This window comes from Stigmatopora argus, chromosome 6 (genome assembly GCF_051989625.1).
Source record: "Stigmatopora argus isolate UIUO_Sarg chromosome 6, RoL_Sarg_1.0, whole genome shotgun sequence".
Classification (NCBI taxonomy): Eukaryota; Metazoa; Chordata; class Actinopteri; order Syngnathiformes; family Syngnathidae; genus Stigmatopora; species Stigmatopora argus.
The window spans coordinates 6,068,891-6,090,800 of record NC_135392.1 but is presented as its reverse complement, the minus strand read 5'-3'; the positions used below and the strand labels follow the sequence as shown (position 1 = coordinate 6,090,800).

Here is a 21,910-nt window from a genome sequence, read left to right as displayed (position 1 = left end):
CTTTCTGCTCTGCGCACTCGTTGCATCATCATCCAACAATAAGGCTCACAACGCTACACAGCATTAGAGGCCAGGATAGATGCCCATGTTGTTTGCAGCAAATCTTGACCCATCCCAAAGGGGCTTGGGAGCACAGACACAAAGGGAGCAGTGTGGGCCCTCGCGGGCAGAGAACACAGGCCCGCTGTTGATGTTGTGGCCTTCATCATTCCACATACTGCAAAGACCCACATTGGTTACTCACACTTTTAGATAGTTCCATGGAAGAGCGTCTAAATGTCAAAATTCATATAGTACGACCACATATTAAAACATGTACACAACATATTGAATTAAAGATGGTTTTGAAATCAGAGGCAAGAAAGAAAAAAGTAGTTAAGAAAATTGATATTCACTGAAAAGCTGCGTGAAGACTTTCTCTCATTAATTGTTGATCACACATGTACATACATACATTGATGGCAGTGAATGGCTGAATTCAAGTTGACAACTAAGTAGTCCTCTAAACTAAGATCTACTGAGATGAACAGACGTAATGTCACACATCAAATCCAACGATTGAGTTTGGTAGTTTTGACAAGTGACTTTGCTTTGACTTTTTTGCTCCTATCATTTATCAATTCTGTTTCTGCAAGAGATTGATGGCTATGCATGCGTGCCAACTTTTCAATGACAAAATAAAAAAAAATAAAAAAAGTAAAAATCACTGAAGAAAGAATAACCTTCGATGCAAATGGGTCAATATGTAAATGTGGGTTTTAATGATGGGTTGATCCGCATCTTGCAAGGAGGCCACTGCCTCATTTCTATATTTCATGTCTTGTCAGCATTTTACTGCAATGCTATTTGAACCATCTGCGAGGAATATTACAAATAGTTGATAAAGGCAATTTGGTTTCCATAAAAAAAAGGCGTAGAGAAAATAGTTGAAGGAAAAATATTTTTAAAAGCAGAATTGGCATCTCTTCCTTTCAAGAACTAATAATGAAAAATGACTTCCTCCATAACAAGACAGAACTTTTGCACCACTGCTTCATATGGAACTAATTAGATGGATTATTGCAGCATTTAATTCCATAAGTGATTAAGATCTATTTATTTCCAAATCTCAATCATCGCCCGCTTTAATTCAGCATCAACAGTGAACATTCTGCCAATAAACCACTACACATACACTCTTTACTTCCGAAGCCCTCAAAGTGACACAAGCACCACTTCCTTCTAAAATCCTTTGAAAGAGGAAATAAGACACAGCTGACACTTATGAGCATATTCACAACATATCTGTGGTTTTGATAGGCAGGGACAAAGAAATTCAGTCAACAGATGGCTCTAATGCTTGGGGCAAAGTGCAAGCCTGGACAGCTCACTGACAACTGCTGCCAAGGCGAGATCATATCTACTCTGAATGATACAAAGGGAAGATTGATGAAGGCTGAAAGAATAAATGAATGTTTGATGCCATTCACTAATGATGTTTCTGATGCTATAAATTTCACCAAAACCATCAAGAAAACATGAGTTGAGGTTGAGCGTAGATAACCAGCGAACCTGAGTAATAATGCCTAATTGTTCTACCCTTCTTTATAGCTGGTACAGTCGTTGTGTGCAGATAACATAGAATGTGCTGATTTTAAATCTTTGCATTAAGCAAAGTTAGCATTCTTAACTGAAAACACAAGCTAGATCCCTACTCCCTAACATTGACTTTTCCTATTTTAAGCTATAACTATATTTCATAAACAGTTTTACAAGTTTTTATTAGGAATGGGCAGCGTTCCCATTGCATTCACCTGTGGGGATTATAATATAAATTATACATTATAATTACAAATGGCAATAATACATTTTTTCGTCTTCAGCTTTGCACATTTATCATGCTGCTTTAAGTTTGAGGTCACCCAGACAATTTTGTCTTTTCCATGTCACGCGTTTACTTCACAGATGAGTACTTTTTTCCCCCTCAACATTCATGAGATCTCAATCCCGTTTAGATGTTGTGAGAGTTATTTGTATTATTCCTTCACGGGGAAAGTAACTTTGAAATAACAAAGAGACCGAGTGGAGTGGTTTTGTATTGGTACAAGATGGCAATGGGATCTTGTGGCGAGTGATGCGGTGAGCTATTAATCTTGTCAAGTAGTGGAGGGAATAAGGAGGATGAAAGGTGAAGGAGAACAATATGTATGACCCATGGAGACCCTGATAGGACACTTGAGGTAAAGTCCCCCAGCCAAAACAATGGTCAGAGCCCAGCATCTTTGTATGGCAATCAATAATTGTAGTTAATTGTTAGAAAGTTGTTACAAAAATATCAATCAAAAAATATTTATTTGGCCATCAGTTGCACAGTAGCATGTGAAATCCATTATCACCTGCTCAAAGCCAAATACAACATGTGTTTTCATTCAAGAAGTGTTCATCTGTAACATTGACATTGTTCCGCTTTAACAGCTTCTCCCTTATATCTTAATCAGGTATTGAATTTCCAAGCATCTGGCAGGGTCAGGGTTGAAAATGTGTTTTCTGGTAAGGTAGTGCACACAATGCTCCAGACAAACACAATCAGGCTACTCAGAATTTTCACAATGTATCAAAGGAAGATCAACATCGCGATGACAACCTGCAAGATTTATTCCTTTTCAACACTACTTGTTCTTATCAATGTCGCACCAAAGACAGGCCACTGAACCACTACACCATCAGGCGCCTTAATTTGCAAGAGCCAAAAATGATTAATCAATTAAAAAAATGTCATCTGAAAAATTATAACGAGTAGTTTTCTACAGGTTTGATTATACTGAAGTAAAATTGTTGCACAATCCTGCATGCGTTTGAGGCATGTGGCCGTATCAGATTCTAACGGTATGATAATCTTTCAGGGCGTGCTTCATTGCAATACATTTTCTCACCGATTTTGGATATAAATACACATATGTACAATATCCAAATAGATATCTTTATCTTGAAATCTTGACAGTTTCTACTTAACTCATCATACCTTGCATACTAAAGTGGGTAAGTTAGCAGCTTTATTAACTGTAAAACCACTGTAAAATTGCAAAAATAAGAAAATAAATGTAAATAAATTTAAAAAAACGTTACTGGCACAAGCCAAGTTGTTTGATTTGTCCCATGAAATCCTACAGTGTTTTTGCACTATCCCATGCATCACCCAATTTCTGCCACAGATTGTTGGGAAATAATTTATCCACATAACAGCTCTGGATTAAAGACACGAGTAAAGAAAAGTTTAAGATCTACCTTCACTTTATGGCACCAACACAACCCCCCCTATCTGTCCCATATAATTACTGAAACTGAAAGGCCATCGATCAAAGGCCTGCTGAGGCAACCAAGGCTGCTTATGATGGCTGGCCTTCTGACAAGCTGAAAAATCTGAAATTGTTCTGTCCTTGAAGTCTGCGGACATTAAAGGGCCCAATAGTCCAGCGCACCTGACAAGGCCACACCGCAAACGTCATTCAGTGCTTTGCACATCTTAATGTTAAAAGGACTTTCAATTTCTGATGAAACTTTTCAAATAAAATTTAAAGGTTTGCAGACATAACCTAGCTAGAAGACCCAATGTTTTGTTGAAGGCCAAATGCTTAGAAATACCTCTAACAAATGGCATTGTACATTATGCAGCACATATTCTTCATTGTGAAAAAATAACAAAATGAACTATCCATGAGATCTGTCTTGTGAATACCCTACTATTGAGGCATCTACAACAGCATTACAGTAGTTAAAAAGTTACATTGAAACATTGCAGTTTTTCAATTGGCTGATTTTCAAACCATCACCACTCGCCAGTTGCTGCTATTGCCATCAAACATCCCACATTGGAAATGCATAACTAAACCACACCGAGGCCAACATAACTGAACTGGCTTTACTGAAATGGCTCAAGGAACGAAAGCTAAATGCCATTTTTTCAGAAGGCTTAGGTCGCATAGGTCCACAACAGCTGCATGGAGCCATTATGATTTAAACATGCCCAACAGGCTGTCAATTCTCATGAGTCCAGTATATAGGCATGGGAAAATACTCTGGTTGGGACTGAGGAATAAAAGCTCATTTAGCAATTCCACAATATTATTGAAAGGCACGTTATTTTTGTAGTTTTTAAGGGTCCCCGCGAGCCTCTTAATGGTGTACACTTACACTGCACTTATGTGTGCTTCAGTGCATTAACAGATACGTTCACTACATATGACTGCAGCACGTGACATTTTGTTGTTTCCACTACAATGTGAATGTATATGTACAAGACTGATTATGTGGGTGTATTGAACTTTGAAAGTGGATGAATGGCAAAATATAGCAAAGAAACTGAAGTGAGCATGGGAAGATTGAAAAAAGAAGCCACATTTAAACACAGGAAACCAGAGTTAAGTCTTCCTCTTTGAAACTATAGCAACTTAAAAATGCAAGCTATAAAAAAAAAACAGGAAATGAAAAATGGGGTGGAGTAAAATTGAAGGTTCTTCAACACAAACTTTTTCCACAGAGCTTACAAGATCAAATTTAGATTAAGGAGTTCATCTTTGACTCACTAATTTGGACTTCAGTTAATAGAGAATACTGTAGTTTTGTTTTGTTTTTTTCCTTGGAGATAACCAAATGTTCAGAGCCTGCCTTTATTTACCAACTCAGGACTTGGAGTGAAAATCTAAATCAAGCGACTCGTCTGACTGCTAGGACAAGCAACAAATAAAAATTATTAAGTAGTAAGCCCAATTTGTACATTGTTTTCAGGGAATCACCCCATAGTGTGAGATTTCTATATAAAAAAAAGTCTCAGAACTTTCCATTCAATTCACAATAACTGTAAGAAGATTTAGCTACTACCTGAAGTAAAAGACAGATTATTCCCAAAAGAAAGGATCGCAACAGTGGTCCAACAATAACCTTGAGCTAACCTCACAAGTCAATGTTAAATGGGAGCTCATGTCCATCAAAACACTGCAAGAACAGCAGGGAAGCGTGCTATAGACTTTGCCCCCTGGACCCATCCCCCCAAACACTTGCTTCCAATTTTTTCAGTCCTGTTTTTCAGTGTTCGTCTAGAAGCAATTATCAAGATTGAAGAAAACTAATATGCACTGCCAGATTTCTGTTGGAATTTCAGGAGAAGAAGAAAAGAAGGCACGTATTTCCTTTGTCCCTGTCCCCAAACTTTACATCCATCCTTTGAGTTTGTGACTCGGTGCATACCCTTCAGGAATACAGAGCACCAGGACTCTCACAGAGAGCTCTTTGTGAGAGCACACAGCACCAAACTAGAGGAACTACAAGAGGCCTGTTGCAGCTTTGTTTGGCTCGCGCTTCCTTTGTTTATTCCACTTCCTTTTAGACCACTCTCTCTGCAGCTGACCCCACTGATGGTCAGAAGAGAGCAATCAGGGAAAGCACGCAGACAGACCTAAGTAAAACAGTATCTTTGACACACTATATATCCCACATTGATGCTCCAACCTCTACACGCTGGCATCATTTATTATACGACAACCACAGTGCGTTTATAACTGGTATTACTTTTCGAAGAAGCATCTTACTCATCTTTTTAGTAAGGCAAAACATGATACAAGAGTTGAATATTTCTGCTATCAGGGAACCAACGACACTTTTAACCAAAGCTGTCATGGTGATAAAGAAGGGTATTGCCATCGAACATTGAAGGAAAGATGACACATTCACTGTTATAAAGCAGAGTGGCCAGAGTTTCCTTGGTGACAGCTTTCACGCAGTTGTTGGCGGAAAGAATACATGTAGATAAGCGCTTATTGCCAAGCACATAGGGCTGTTGACTATTCATCTCTTGTTTGTCCAGACTAGAGTCATTGACCATGATGGGAGGAGCCCTGTTCATTTGCAGCCAGGCTTGCATCGATCGATCGTTCGTTTGGAATCTCTCGTGGAACACTAAAAGGATCAAGTGTCTAGCTCAAGGGCACCTCAGAAGTGTCCATCCATTAAAAGCATAAGCGCTTTGCATTTTACTGGCCATAGGTAAGATAAACCGTGCCTTTTCAACTCCATAATGTGGATCTGTTTTGCATATTTTTCTAGGCGCACAAAATTTGCTTTACATTTTTTAATAATTTCGATAGCATGACAGATAGCATGCATGGGTCTTTTCTTGATTGCGACACTGACAACACTGTAGCAGAAGAGCTAATCTTAGATCAATTTGACTACATCCAATCCAGAGCTAATAAAATATGCTCGCAGGCATACTGGGGCAGAGTGAACCCAGCTGTCACAGTTGAAGCCCTTATCTAAATGTATGGTTTGCCAACATCAGTTAATGTATGCTGAGTTCATACATGCCGAATAGGTGAAGAAAAAAACCTATGCTATTTTTTGAGTGTACAGGAGGTAAATATTTCATACTTTTGCCATCAAGATTATCTTGTGTTTTTTAGTTATTTGCACATGTCTTGACCCAATATTTAAAAGTCAGTGCAATGCTTATTCTTAAATCATTCATTTTCCGTATCGCTTATCCTCCCAAGGTTTGTAGGGGTTTCTGGTCCATATAAATAGTGGCGAAATTGTGAAAAAAATAGCAATAATCATACAGACCCAGTAAATTACAGTAATCAAAACCTTTGTATCAAATCAAAAGAAGCCAGTAAAGTCCACTGAACCTTTTTAGGTTTTTTCTTTTTTTTGTGCAGTAACAGAAGCAGTTTAGAGTACAAATTCACAGTGCTTCTGTGGTGTGACCGGGTTCACTTCCTGCCTCACAGGAAACACACTGCATGGACCCAGCCCCACCCTTCCTCTTCCAAATGCCTGTATTCAGACACACACTATGGCTGCTCAGTCATCTTTCTACTGCACTGGACTGGAATAGAAAAGAACATTTTGGTGATTGACCTCTTATAGATATGCCATGCGTTCATTTTATTCTAACCACTATTTCCTTCATATATTACATATAACTGCAATATTTTTCAAAGTATATTGATAATAATTTTTCATGTATCATGTTTGTGAAGTGATGGCAATTTGTTAAACATTTCTAAAAGGGAAATTGTATTTAGAAAGAGCCAAGGTGCCTTTTGCTGAAGAAAAAAAATCCATCCTTAAGATACTATCCTTCATTATTCCTGATCCTTCTCATTGGATTGCAGTGTTTTGATCAAACTTGAATGAACTGTGCCAGGCAGAGTGGCCAACCATTTTAAGAGACACTGAGAAGTAATATATTGCTTCAACGGGTTACAACCATTATTAACAAAGTGCATACACCGAATTATTATTATAACGATTATCATAATTATTATTATTATTAACGTGTGCAATGTTTTGCGAGGATGTAGGAAAAACGAAGACAGAAAACAGAAAATCAAGAGGCTGCCACTGGCAGTCCATGTGGGCAGGTTTAAATCAATACACAGCCCTCTCCATTTGGCTCAGCATATTTAAAAGGGAATATTAACATGCCTGAGCAGTAAGCCAAGCACAATAATTCTAAGGATCTACATCCAAAAAGGATTTTTTTTGGTTTGAAACTCATCAATATGGATATATCATTAGAGCCGTCTTTGTCAATTGGACATAGTCTCATGGAACAGTTCTCAGCTACCACCATATCGCAAACCATGCGAGGGAGCAGCAATCTTGGAAATGCAACAATGCATTACTGACAGATAGTCATTTTATACAGGAACACACATTTTGATTGCACACATTTAAAAGAACTTTAAAATGACCGAAAGAGGCAAATCAAAGCCCAAAGACGAATCAAAAAAACGATTCAATTACAAAAGTAGTGCAAATAGATTTCAGATTTAGTCCGAAACACACTGTGGTCGCTCGAAAGCGAACCGAGACCACCTCTCCGGCAAGGTGTCGGGCCAACTGCTTGATCTGCACCAGAGTGTGCCGGTTTGTATTCACAACAGCCTAGAAGGTGTGCACCACAAACCTACTGGGTTTATTAATCCGGTCCATCCAGTGCAGCCTTAAAACTCAATGTGAATGTATAAACAGCTAAAGTGCATTTCTATTTTGGAGAAAAAAATAGCACAGTTTAATGTGTGAATGAGGAAGCCCATTGAATAAGGAAGCCATTTCAAATTCACAGTGAGTTAGCGAGGCGTATGGCTCTTATCTTAGTAGTACATCTGTGAAAATGAATATTTCATAATTGTCATCATTCTTTTGGTTGGTACAGTGCTCATATTTTAATTGAGCACAATATCCTTCCTATCCTGCCGTGACTCTCTGGAGCTCTGAGTAGTGAGAAAAGTCATCTGAAAACCGCCATTTACAGGTTATAGAATATGTCACATAAAGCATGCAGTATATTAAAAAAAAGATTCTGGGGACTTTCAATGCAAACCTGGTACAATTGCATCCAAAGGCATGAAAAAAAAAAGTAAAATAAAATGGAGTTTGCGCTAAAATGGTTTGTGACACAAGACAATATCCACAATCTCTGGTGTAGATTACAATCTGCTCCCCAGAAAAGGCAACTATACCATTACAGTTCTTTATGTAGGGGAAACCGAATGGTAGAACAATGACCTAAACCAAATTGGCACCAAAGTAAAGCTAGAAATGTCTAACATCTCAACCAAGCTTGGCTCCACTTCCTGCTCCTACTTTGCCTGCATCTTGTGGTTTAACTGAAATAGTAAACAGTGATCCCGGCCCCGCCCTCTCTCTGTTCTCCTACTCAGTATTCCCCGACTAAAAGAGCCTCAGTGTGGGAGCGCACCAAGCTGAGGCCCCACAGAAAACCACATAATTACAAATCACAATAAAGCCCTGTGCTGCGGGGCTGCCAGAAACTCAGCTGCATCTACTGTAGACCTGCTTTAACTCTATCACGGTGCTCACTACTACACATCCCCCCTTCTCCCTCCTACTAACCTTCACCACTTTTGCTCATTATACTCACAAAGCAGCTTAATTTCTAAAGCAACAGAAATCACAAAGCAATGTTGATGTTTTACTATTTGGTTACAGCACATTTCAGACCGTTTAAAGAAAAACATTCTCTTATGAACAAAGATGCACATCAAAACCATGATATTAATGGATGTTCTGCGTTTCATTGCTTGAAAAATGAATAGTTACCCCCCTAATTGTTTGTGTGTAGTAAGAACACTCAAATTGCACAACTATTTAATGACCAACGAACTGGCATATAACTTTGCATTTACATGCATTTAGCAGCAATATTCACATTCTAAGTAGATGAAAAATAATGATTTATCCTGCGAATGATTATGAGAAATATGCCAGTGTGCTTTAATGAAAAAACTGTTGGCACTTGGGCTGTGTAGTTTCATACATAGCTAAAGCTTGAGCTTTGAGAAAACTCCCATAAGCTAGTCATTAAGCTCCATTCAAGCTGAAGGACTAAATCACCCCACCATATTAAAAGGGATAATCGTAGTCAATTACTCCAATGGTGTTCTGACTCCATGATAAACCTGCTTTTATGACCAGAATGCATATTCTGCATGGTGAAAATACAAATGATTTGAACAGAATTTTAGTTGTTTGGAGCTAAATGCATTTTATATAATGATGTTAACAATCCACCAATGCAGAATTTAATTGAATTACATCCATGTTTGAGTGGAAAAAAACAGACAAATCCAGTTGGGCTGCTACATAGATGAAAAAGAGAATGGGTCTTACATTCTTATTAGCAAATTGAGTAATAGAACTCATCTGATAAACCATCATTTTCATGATTCCCCAATTAAGCTGCTAAGCAACATTTATATTTCTGTAACTATTTAATATATTTCTTGGATAAGGGTACTGGGTGCATTTTACATGTCAATGCAAAATTCAATACAATATAAAACCCAAAAGACAAGAATTTAAAGCTATTTATTCTCTTGAGTTAACTTGTATTTCTGTTTAAGAATGCCAACTATCACACAATGCTTCTCAACTTTAAGGTCTTGTGATATCTTTGTACATTACACAAAAATAAAGGCTCCCCTCTATACTTTCATTTCTAAATCTTGTTAAATGTCACTGATGAAATTATTAATATTACTCCAGGAGTCCAGGGACAATTTAGGGATTCAGTTGAGAAACCCACAATGGCCAATTAGAACAGCCATAATGAATAATTATTTATTAAATCTGTTTTTAGAACAAGATAAATGTCTCTGGGCTGAAAACTGCAACTGGTTGGGTGTGCTTCCACCACCAGCCAAACAAAAGGTTTGCGTCTACTTCCCTTTTACATGCAGCCAGCTTAAAAAAAGGAAGTGACAGATGAGTGAAAAAGCAGGATATTACATCAACTCCATCTGCATTCCAAATAAGGACTATAGCAAAAATGACAAAGAAGAATAGTCAGTATGTGTTCATAGGTATTAAATAGGGATGTCCGGATACTGACTTTTCGACCCTATTGAAGATACTATTTGGTTTGTAATTCATTGGATTTGTTTTGTTTGTTGTTGTTGTTTCTTGTTTCTTTTTTACACAATGTCCTAAATTCAAATGAAACTGGGGTTTCTTGATGTTTTACTACAGCATGTGAAACTGGGTTTTTATCATTTAAGTCCTCATCTCATGGTAAAATACAATATTAACTTCTATCGGTCACTTCCTGTTGATTTTGGGCATATACAAGTTACTGCCTAAAGATTTTTGACATGTCCTATTAATTTGGCGGCATTTATGGTCACATCCTGTTAAGTTGGAGGTAGTTTAGGTCCTTTTTCTCTTTATTTGTGGACAATTTTTGGACATTGTTCTTGTCAATTATGAAGTATTTATGGGTGTTGTATTTGTCATTGGAAATGAATGGAGCCATTGAACATAGGACCTTTAGTCAGGCTTGATTTTGTGAATCTATCAAGTATAGTAAACTAAGGCCAGACACTACAAGTGAAGCAAATTGACCATTCCATTCCTTTCCTGCCAAGAGTAGCTGTCACAACATAATCACCCAGAAACTCCCAAGGGAAAAAAATATTTCACTCTATGTGCCAAACTATTCTAATTATCCTTCTACACCCACACAGGCTCCTGCTGCTTTATGCACCCCAGTTGTTGTGTTGGTTGCCACATCTACAAATTCCAACTTCCTTTTTTTTCTGTGACCTAGAGTTGAGGAAGCTTTCAATTGAAAATGGTAATACTAGGAACTGGACATCACAGAAAGTATTAACATTGTGACCTATAAGAATATGTACCATATAGATACAAGATAAAAATGTTTTTTTAGTTTACAGACAATGTGTATATAAATTATTTTGTATCATGCCTGAAATAGATTTAACAAATCTAATTTCCATCTGTCTCCAATCTATCCTTAGATTTCCCTTATCGCTACTATGGGAACGCTGGAATTTCTTATCCTTACTAAGTAATGTGTTTGCGCCGATAGGGATTTTTCCCCCATTTATTCACTTCATTTACTGCTCAGCAAACAGAGCCAAAACACATCAGTCTCTCTTCTAAACAGTATCCATTCACACGACTATATTCATCTTTTACTCATTTTACATAGTGCCTTTAAATTTGAGAATGAGACAGAGTTTATTTACTAGCACTTTTAACAGAAAAATGGCGGGCATTTATTTTAATGGTTACACTACCAGATGTTTTCATCAGTGTATTTTTTTGGCCACATAATATTTGCTCTTTGTGTGCTTTCCTCGCTTATCACTATGACAAGCGATTGCTTCATCCAAAAGTGAAAAAGGACATAAAGGTTGGTTAGGGGGAAAAAGCAATAACCGGCTGTGGAGATACAGTCGTACCTCTACTTACAAAATTGTTTTTGTCTTGTTTTCTTATGTTTGTAACGGTCATTTGCATATCAAAGGGTTTCGTGACCTGAAATGTTCATACCTAGAGGCATTCGTTAGTAGAGGTACGACTCTACTTCTAAAATAAACTATGAACAATTAATCTGCTTTCTGCCCTCCTCTGATTAGCCTCTGGTTTTGATCCTACATCACTGAAATTTGGTGTGATGTCCAGTAGTGACCATGTAAATTGCTATTTTTTTGGTGTCCTGTACTTTGTCTTAGCTGCATGAGAGGGCAAATTTCAAAGAGAGTGCAGAAGTGCCAGGCCTTTTGACTCAGAAAACAACAGGATAAAGTGAAGGGGAAGTAAACTGAGCTCATTTCCTATAATGGAAGAGGATGGATGAAATTGTCTGTGGGAGGGTTGACTCGGGATAATGGTCTGTAGTATGTCTTTAGTGATATGATCACAAAAAGAAAGGATGGATCCCTAACTTATGAAAGGATCTTCAACATTGCAACGGAGAATCAGAATTTCTCTAGATGAGTGAAATGTTATCATTTCATCACAAATTCATGGTCAGATAAAAAGTTTAGCAGGGAACACTGCATCAATTGTACTCGCTAATGTCCATCACATTCCAAGTGGAAACCAAAAACCAAAAACTAAAATGGTTTATATAGCCCTGAGGGGGGAAAAAGGAAGACAAGGGGTAAAGTGCACACAGATCAGTTTTAAGCATTTGATCAGTCAAAAGACAAGGGAAAAAAATACATTGTTCCTCTTCAGGGGTGTGTGGTTTTGGTGATACATTGTCTTTTATCAATGTACTGCATAAATATTGAAACTCAATTCCTGAAATTCAGAAAGTAAGCAAATTTGCAATGCAGGGTGCCAATCTGACATTGCATGGCATTGAGGGGGAAAGCAGATAGATAGATACGGTATTTTACTCAATCAATGGACCATAGAGACAAACAAAAAAGTTGAACTGTTTTAATACACATCAGTAGGATTTAAATGAATTATCTATTGCTCCATATTCCGCATTGTAATATTTAAATGTGAGGAAACAATAATTGTGGTACAGAAAAGCAGAGAAGCCGAGAAGTAGACTGAGAAAGATTAGGACTAAGAAACTGCAAAAACAATTTACTCAATTGGCCATTCCCAAAGGCATGTAGAGTATTAAACCATATCTGACTTGTGACTTGAGGAGCCTAAGCAGCTTCTCCATCTTGCACAACTTCCCGTTCCTGTCTGTGAGAATGCTGTCTGAAAGTTCACATGCATTTAAGAAACTTCCTCTTCATAAATTTGAGTTTAAAGGTAAAAGTCACACACTCCAAATAAGCCTCGAGTCCATTTTAACATCCCAACATATGATGAATACATACATTCAGGCATTTAATATTATAACACCATCATAGAAACTGAAACCACCATCCAATCTAACATTAATAATTATTGCGTCCAATTAATACTTCCATCACAACATGGAAAACTGGTTCAAAACAGGATAACGCCTTGCCTATTCTCATGTAGGTTCGCTGCGGCCAAGGCGTAACTCACTTGCTCCCTTAAATAGATGGTACAATAATCTAATTTTGGATTCAGTGATCGTTTCTCCACTCATTCAAATGACAAGTCGAGTAAACGCCAGTTTGAGCAGAGCTCTTTTTCACCGCTGCTTCGTACATCAGCTCAAAAATATATATTTCATTCACGTACCTGATCCGGAATGTACCTGGGGAATCGGAAACGCTAACTTCGAGCCCTCCAAGATGTTGCGCAAAAACTCATGTGCCACATTATTGTGCCATGGCAGCACATGCAAAATAAATGGATTCGTCAAAGGCTCACTGTGCTGCACTAAGTACAATGTGAAAAAAAGCTTTAATACTTGATATTCAGCAGGGTCGACATTTATCTTCAAGGCTGGTGCTGTAATAGCACCATATCCAAGCCTGGCACATTCACTCTCTCTGATGTGTTATCCTATGCGTCACACAACTAATTAAGCAGAACTGTGGCACAGTTTGTTCAGCGAACAGGACTGAAAAATGAGAGATCACCTAGTTTGATAAAGCCAGCCCATTTGGCCATGTCTTAGAAATTATTTCAATAGCATTTGTCAACAAAAAATTAAGTATAGGAATGTGTAACAAGTTGGAGTCATGTTTTTGTTTTTTCCCTGGAAAAAAAAATCTGATTCACTGAATTATTCTACTGACAACTACAACGACCCAGCTGCTCACTTTAACAAACTAAGTGGATGCAGTGTTGACCATGTGCCTACAATAGGCCCCATAGTAGGCCTCAAATTGGAAAAGTAAATTTTATCTGCCATTTTCATCAGGTGGACTATTCAAGACTAACAGCACTTGGGCGAGTGAAAATGTCATCAACACGAAAACAACAATAACAAATCCTATTTGGCCATGAAGCCACTTCCATCTCAGTATGTGGCAATGTTGTTTTGCTGCAACAGTCAGTTAAATCTGAGTCATTTCTATTGTTAAAAAAAAACAAAGGATATCCAGTTCAACCAGACTGATTTGAGATCAGTCACTATGAACTGAAGCCTGAGTCGAATGAAACAAGAAGTGTGAGGGGTTTTGCAGAAGACATTTTTTTCCGTTTACAATTTTTTTGTTTTTAAGTTAAGAGTTTCAAAATCTTCATTAACCACCCTAGAATCCATTTTGAGTCTTTTTTTTTCAGGGCGGCAGGGTTCTACAGACATGTAGTCCAGCGACCAGCATTATGAGGTAAATGATCCAGAAACCCGGTAATGTCAGAAATGGTTGTTTATGAAGACAAAAATTAAATTGCTCATTTTAAAAGTGGCGAGTCAGAAACAAACAAGTTATAAAAGGACACTAAGCATATTAATGTTACATGAGGGGTGGTCATTTTAACACGTTACTCTGGGGAAGTTTCAGTACTGTTTTAAGCAGGTGATTTGCAAATGTTTGTTTTTTCCATGATCTATTTTTCTTCTCATGCGTCATGCAAGCGTCACCAAAGCGATGGACCAGCAGAGCTGAGAGTGGGCTGTGAGCGGTCAAGCCAACTGGCAGAATTGATGTATTTCTTTGAATGACTGCGTTGGTGCTCCTTTCACTGGCAGTGTAAGAAGCTTTGGTCTGTAGATCATAGGTATTTAAAAAATAAAAATAAAATAAAAACTTTATTTTGGGATTGACTGTGGTCACTCCCAGTGAGTCTACATATTGCTTGCTCGCAAGTAATTAGCATGTCAACATTTGGATTGGGAATTTCTAGTGTCTCTAGTCCTAAATTACTGTCTGAATAGATGGAGTCGTACTATATGTAGGTTAGATTACCACGAGATACTTAGGGTTGTCGTTTCTTTAAAACAAGGGTATCAGACTCGGGTTGGTTCGCGGGCCGATTTAACGTCAACTTGATTTCACATGGGCCGGACCATTTTAGATATAATATTTAGATTTTTTTATATAAATGGATTAAAAGAACTGGAATAAAAGCCCTGAATAGTCAGTTTTTTATAGATCTAAAACAATGTTTATTTTAGCTTATTTATATATATTTTTAGATTTTACAAAATGATTTTTGAACTAAAAACACAGAAAAAAATGATTAAAAATTACAATTATTGAAATAAAAGGGGGAAATCAGGAAATTTAATATACATCTATACTCTTCATTTTAATTTGATCCTAAAACAGAAAGTCGGCACTCATGATTTACTTTCTCGGGCCACACAAAATGATGCGGGCCGCCACTTTGACACCTTGCTTTAAAAGATGGAATATATTTTAGTTAATCTGTTAGTCAGCGACTGCTGTGGCAGCAGTCAACATGTATGCCAAAATATTTTCATCAGAGCCGCCTGTCAAATCTTTACCACAATGTTTTCTTCTACAATAAACAGTTGTGGATGTGTACTATGCAAGCAGCACATGATCCAGATGCACCATCCGATTGCATGCTGGTGTTTTCACTACACAATCTTGGCAAGAAAGATGGAAATCCTATGAAACTCAAAATGGATAATGAGCAAAAGAAGCCTGGAGAAAAATATCCACAGAATAACTATGGAATGAAAAATCTATCAAGAACGCAGAAAGGAGGAAAGAACCACTCACTACCTGTTAATGAGGGCTTTAAGCCTGAATGTATTACATTTTCCTTGTTACATTAACTAATGGCAACAAATCCTTTCTGGTGCAATTACAAGAGAGCACAGTAAGCGAAAACACATTATTGTGTTTATTTGTTTGCACACAGACAAATAGGGTTCAGGCTGGTGGACAGTTGATCAAACTTTGGTAAAACCTACGATCAAACAGAATTTCAAGTACAGAACACTGCACTCATGAAACTATGATGTTGTTGGTTTAACTGCGAGATTACAAATTATATCTACTAAAAGGAACACAAGTCATGATAAATTTCGATTCAGTTCATCATTTACTAAAAGCTTTAGCCTTTTACTGAAATATCCCTGTTGCTGTGTTTTAACGTAATCCTTTGTGCCAAAACAAATACAGTGGCAAGTTTCACTGTTATTATTTTAAACTAACATTGGATAAATTACTTCTAATAAGTCCGGTGGAATTCACAAGTAGTCTGCAAGTTAATGTCAATGCCATGGGAATAATATTACACCCATAAAGTTGAACGGGGGGAGAAAAAAAAGATATTTTTATAACCCTTCCTTTCAGATATTCCAAATCTAACGTCACCGTCCACTGTAGTGTTATATGCACCCTAAAAGGCAACACTTTTGTTTTAGGGACTGTCTGCATGGCGCAATTTGTAACTGAAAACAGATTAGTAATTGTGATGTCTTGCTGGTTTGCTTATACAGCAACAGCTTTGTGGAACCTGCAAACATTTAAACAGAGCAACATAATTATCTCGGTCTCAAAACGAAAAGACAATCCATTATCAAGATCCTACGAAAAAGTAACTCGCCATGAAGATGCATTGGTAGATGGACTGACAACTCAATGATTTAACTCGAAAAGCTCCTAAAAGTCTAGCATCAGCGTCTGGCTAAAAGGGCCAAGACTAGTCAGGTGACGTAACCAAAGAAGAAGTGAGAGTTTCTTCAGCTGCTGCAACAGGCGCTAAAAGGTAGCAGTAAAAAAAATACTGTTGGAGGTGTGATGGAGAACCCTTTAAAAGTGTCAAAACAGTATCACATTCAGTACTATGATATATGACTACCAATTGAAATAATGTGGGGTTAACTCAAAAGGTAGTGGAGAAGTGTCATAAAAATAGAACTGAAACAAGAGTAACATGAGCCTCAGAAATTTACACTGCAATTACCATTTTTCTTCATTGGAGAAACTGAGTGTCTTTATGCTCAAATGAGTGATTTGAGAGTCTAGTGTCATCCCTTGCAATCCTCACACGCATTGTTGGATAGTAATTACTTATATGTAACCTGCAGTCAAGAGCAAAGTGTATAATTAGTCTTAACCCAGGCTCAGAATTAAACAACTCTGTTTTCAAACAGCCCAGGAGAGGAAAACAGTGCCTTGTTTCCACCTTTTCTGTGTTTTGCTCCATCTGGGCGACACGATGACAAATGAGAAGTTGAAAAATTGAAACTATTCAAAATGAAAAGCCTCATTGAATCGTGTACTTGTGTACATACAGCATTGTGTTAAAGATTGAACTCAATCCTTAAAACTATTGACAAAGATAGATGGTAAATCCATTTTAACTACAGGGCTGGTAGATTTCTTAATCCATATGGATCGGGCACCTATCGTTGTCAAAGGAAGCAAACAAGCTAAACACTATTTACCACATGAGTAATCATCTCTGCTGAAGTCATAATCTATTCCTAACAAATTTGAAGTTGTGAGATTTGGCTAAGATATATTATATGCGAAAAGAGAACAATTGTATTCGTGTTGAGAGGACACAGAAGGAGGAAGTGCAGCAAAGTCCTCATTTGGCAAATCAGAGGACCGGATTCACTCATGGGACTCGGTTGCAAACATATACAACATAGTTTCACATGATTGTACATTCCGGATTCTTAATCAGAGGAATAATTAGAGTAGTATTGGGTCCTATACCTAACTGGGGTGGGGTGTGAGACCATAAATTCTAATATTGAACTTTTCCCACATACAAATATGTATGTCATATTTCATGATATGAAAGACAATCATCTAAATTACACATGCTTTAAATATTTCAATGTACAATGATTGGCTAAAATGTTTTCCTTCTTGTAATGACTGGAAAAAAATATTTAACTTCTTTACATTATTTTTGAATAGATGCACCTGTAGAGTCGGGGCTCAAGTGTCTTTTATTGCTGATAATATTTCTCTCTATGTCTCAGCATAACTAGGGACGATTTTGCACAAACAATTGCCTTTGTTAACCATGATGGGGAACTCAGAGGATCTTGTTTGCTAACGGGGATGGAATTGGGTTCGTGTTTGCAATGTCAGACAGTGAGGAACAACTAAGTATTTTAAAAGGCTGTTGAAACCAAAAGAAAAATTCAGTATTCAACCCTGACAGACACAAAATGAACACATTTTTTTGCTTGCATGTTAGACATTTTTTAACACAATATCGGCCAGTTCTAATGGTCATTTTTCGTTCGTTTTTTTTTGTATATTGTCACAACATGTGGTTTACCCGGAAGTTATAAAACAGCAGTGGTTTAACGCTCAAGATTGTAGACAACTACTCTTTCCAAGATATGGCAAGTACAGCTTCGCTAAAACGTACATCGGCAGACTTATTCCACATCCTTTTAAATAAGATGTATGACAACACACCTCAATAAAATAGTCAATCAGTTCTGACCATGTCCAAGTTAAAATGTGCACCATTAAAGTACACATTTACTGCCACCAGTGTGGCATTTATTATCTGTTTTTGTACAAAGCCAAGGTGTGTGCGGTTCTATTGCACTATGTTGTATCGATATTTTCTGAAATTGCAACATGTGATTAAGATTTGGCTTAAGTTGGGCAAGTCCTTAATGAAGGTTGGCATACATTGACTCCCTTAAAAAGGTGTTAGTGTTTATTGCGCTTCAACTCGTTTTCTTGTTGAATCAGTGAGCGTGAGATTTAATAAGACACAGGATGTTAAAATGTAAGCACTCAGCGCAGTGCAGGATTTTCATTCCTCTTTTTGATCTCTGAGAGAAATATGAAAGACACATGAGAATGATGGAACAGAATGTGACTGCATGAAAATGAGGCATTCACAATCCCCTACTTGGAACCAAAAAGAGAATTCCACTAGTGTTAGAATGCCTTCACTCTGTCTTCACGCTCTCACTCTCGACTTGTTTTGACTAGAGGTGAGCATGCTCTAGTCTGGACATTTCTGGGAAAAGTCTGGGCTGTTCACCCTCACTGACCAAACAGTGGGTAACTCATTATCAGGCAGACCTTGTCAAGCAGCCTGACCCAACAAGCGTTTGACTAATCGGCCCAAAAAGAAGAGAAAATAACAAACTGTATGCTACTGATTTCCATTCAACATTTTTGTAGAGGGGCAAAATGCCCGTTTGGACTTTTCTCAAAAGGGGCCTGTGTGTGTGTGTGCGTGTGTGTGTGTGTGTGTGTGTGTCTGTGGGCATGAGTTGTTGCAGCAGCAAGGCCACACAGGGTGTAAATGTCAATTGCAGCCCATAAAGTCTAAATGCAAGGGACCATCTTATTGTGGACCACACAAAAAAGCTTTGTTAACCACTGGTGCAACATTTAACCCAGGGGTCAGGGACCTTGTTGACAAGGGGAGCAAAAACTATTCATATTTTTTTCCAGAAAGTGTGCTTTTTTTGTCATTGCCCCACTTTTAAAGTAAAAAAAAAACCTCAAATATTATCCCTTGAAACCCATACTCAAAACTTAAAAGTAAAAATACATGAAAGTCATTTTTTTTGTCATTGCCTCGCTTTCAAAGTAAAAACACGAGTCATTTTTTTGTCATTGCCTCGCCTTCAAAGTAAAAATATGAGTCATTTTTTTGTCATTGCCTCGCTTTCAAAGTAAAAATACGAGTCATTTTTTTGTCATTGCCTCGCTTTCAAAGTAAAAATACGAGTCATTTTTTGTCATTGCCTCGCTTTCAAAGTAAAAATACACGAGTCATTTTTTGTCATTGCCTCGCTTTCAACGTAAAAAACATCTGAATTCATTTGACAACATTTTTACGCTGTTGCTAATTAATGAGTATACATGCAAAGTCTAATGTAAAAATATATATGATTAAAAAGGCGCTAGAGGTAGTATTAACGCCACATTGCCACCGCGGTTTCCATATTTTAGTTTACAGGATAGCGGAGAGCCATATGGACCCATCAAAAGAGCCACATATGGCTCCCGAGCCATAGATTTTCTGGTTTAAGGGGATGAAGGAAAATGGAGGCAAATTGGACTCATTGGCGTGCAATGGAACTTTCAGTTGCACAATTGGTACGCTTTGGCTGGGAGACGGGTGGAGTACTCACCAAGTAGGAGCAGTTTCACTTCTCTAGCCGCCTTCTCTCCATCTTCTCTCAAGTTCTTATCAATCATTTTGGACCTCTCGGCCGCGGCTTTATCCTCCTGGCTCACGGTGCAGCCCATGGTTCCTAGTGCTCGCTTCAGGACTGCTGCTTAAGTGGTCAAAATTACCAAAGGGAAAAAAGAAGAGGCTAAAAGCCTTTGTTAGGAAAGAAAAAAAGTCGAATCAAATGTCTCGAGAATAGAGACTTCCTTTTTTGGATGATTGACGACTTGATCGGTCACAAAAGTAGCAGAAGCGCCTCTTTGTTTTTGAGGTGGGTGGCAGCCCAAAAACTTTTAGAAAGTAGGAGGCTTCTACTTAGATCGATTTAAAACAAATTCAACACTTGCTTCAACACATGATCAACTCACAAAAGACGAATCCGGAAGTTCTGGAGGGGTGAAAAAATATTCCAAGGGGTACAAAAAAAAATAAAAAACAAACGAAAAAAACTGAGTCCGATTAGTAATCAAAGCGAGTCGGCACGTAACCTCACATGGCACGGTTGCTTGTAGATGATGTTTTACACAATTCTTTGTCCCACTGTCTTTGTAACGTCACACATTCTTTCTACGGGGTGAAAATGTGTCACGTTTGAAGCCACACCCGCGGTCAAGTTCCTTTCAGCCACGACCAGCCAGTCGTCACCGTCCGAGTCGAATATATTCAACGAGTCAGCGTCAATCTTCAGAAGCAGCAAAAAAGAGAGAGAGGGAGAGAATGTGCCCCGCCCCCTTTTTTGCGCAGGGCTTCATGGGAAATGTAGGCAATTTTCTACTCATCTCAACTGCTTTATCCTCACGAGGGTCGCGGGGGGTGCTGGAGCATATCCCAGCTGATTTCGGGCCAGAGGAAGGAGACACCCAGAATTGGTGGCCAGCCAAGGAAAAAAATGTTAAGGAAAGTGCACATTGATCATCTCTGTGTGAATCATTTGGCCATAATTACATTTAGGTGGTAGGTATTTTAGAACCAGTTTTATATCATGTTATCCGTGTGATATAAAAATTAAAAAGGATAAGTCAAACATGTGTAATTTTATCAAATATAGTTTCTGTTGCTCAGTTGCTCTGGACTGAGTTAAGTATTGTTTTTGTTTGTATTGTATTCTGTATGCAACTCAATTTTATATTAACAGTGTATCATTGCTGCCCCCTACCTACCCTATCCAGCATCTACAAATCCCAGTGCCTTAGAAGAGCAGAGAGCCTTATAAAAGACAATACTCATCCCAGCTTCCACCACTTCAACCTGCTGCCCACGAGAAGGCGCTACAGAGCCATAACAGCCAAGACCAACAGACTCAAGGACAGTTTCTTCCCAAGGGCTGTCACCATACTCAACTCGAGTTCTGCACCTAGGATCTAATCAAGACATTACTACTACTTATACTATTTATTTATTATGTTGACCACTTATTTATCTATTACTATGTATTGATTATGTATTTATCATTAATATAAATTATTATCTGTGTTTGTTTGTTTGTTTGTTGTTGAGTCCATAGACTCAGCGAATGGTGCTCTCAACAACTGAACCTCTCCAAAACCATGGAACTCATCCTGGACTTCAGACGGAACAAGATCGCTCCGCTCTGCTGACCTCATTTGGACTACCTATT

The 21,910-nt window shown here is 38.0% G+C and overlaps 1 protein-coding gene across 11 annotated transcripts in view; it reads right to left on the bottom strand.

Moving 5' to 3' along the window:
* The window catches only part of LOC144075573 (guanine nucleotide-binding protein G(i) subunit alpha-2-like), a 30,661-nt gene extending 9,659 nt beyond the window's left edge, over nt 1-21,002 (bottom strand). The window contains exons 1-3 of one of the 11 annotated variants that reach the window (XM_077602765.1): nt 20,786-20,999; nt 20,661-20,680; nt 20,252-20,398 (exon numbers count right to left, since the gene is read on the bottom strand). In XM_077602765.1, coding sequence (XP_077458891.1) covers nt 20,252-20,369 — 118 coding nt within the window. In that variant the 5' untranslated portion in view covers nt 20,370-20,398; nt 20,661-20,680; nt 20,786-20,999. Of the gene's footprint in view, nt 1-20,251 lie in introns of all 11 variants that reach the window. The other 10 variants (XM_077602764.1, XM_077602758.1, XM_077602761.1 and 7 more) reach the window with 10 other exon arrangements.
* Nucleotides 21,003-21,910: the final 908 nt, after the last annotated feature.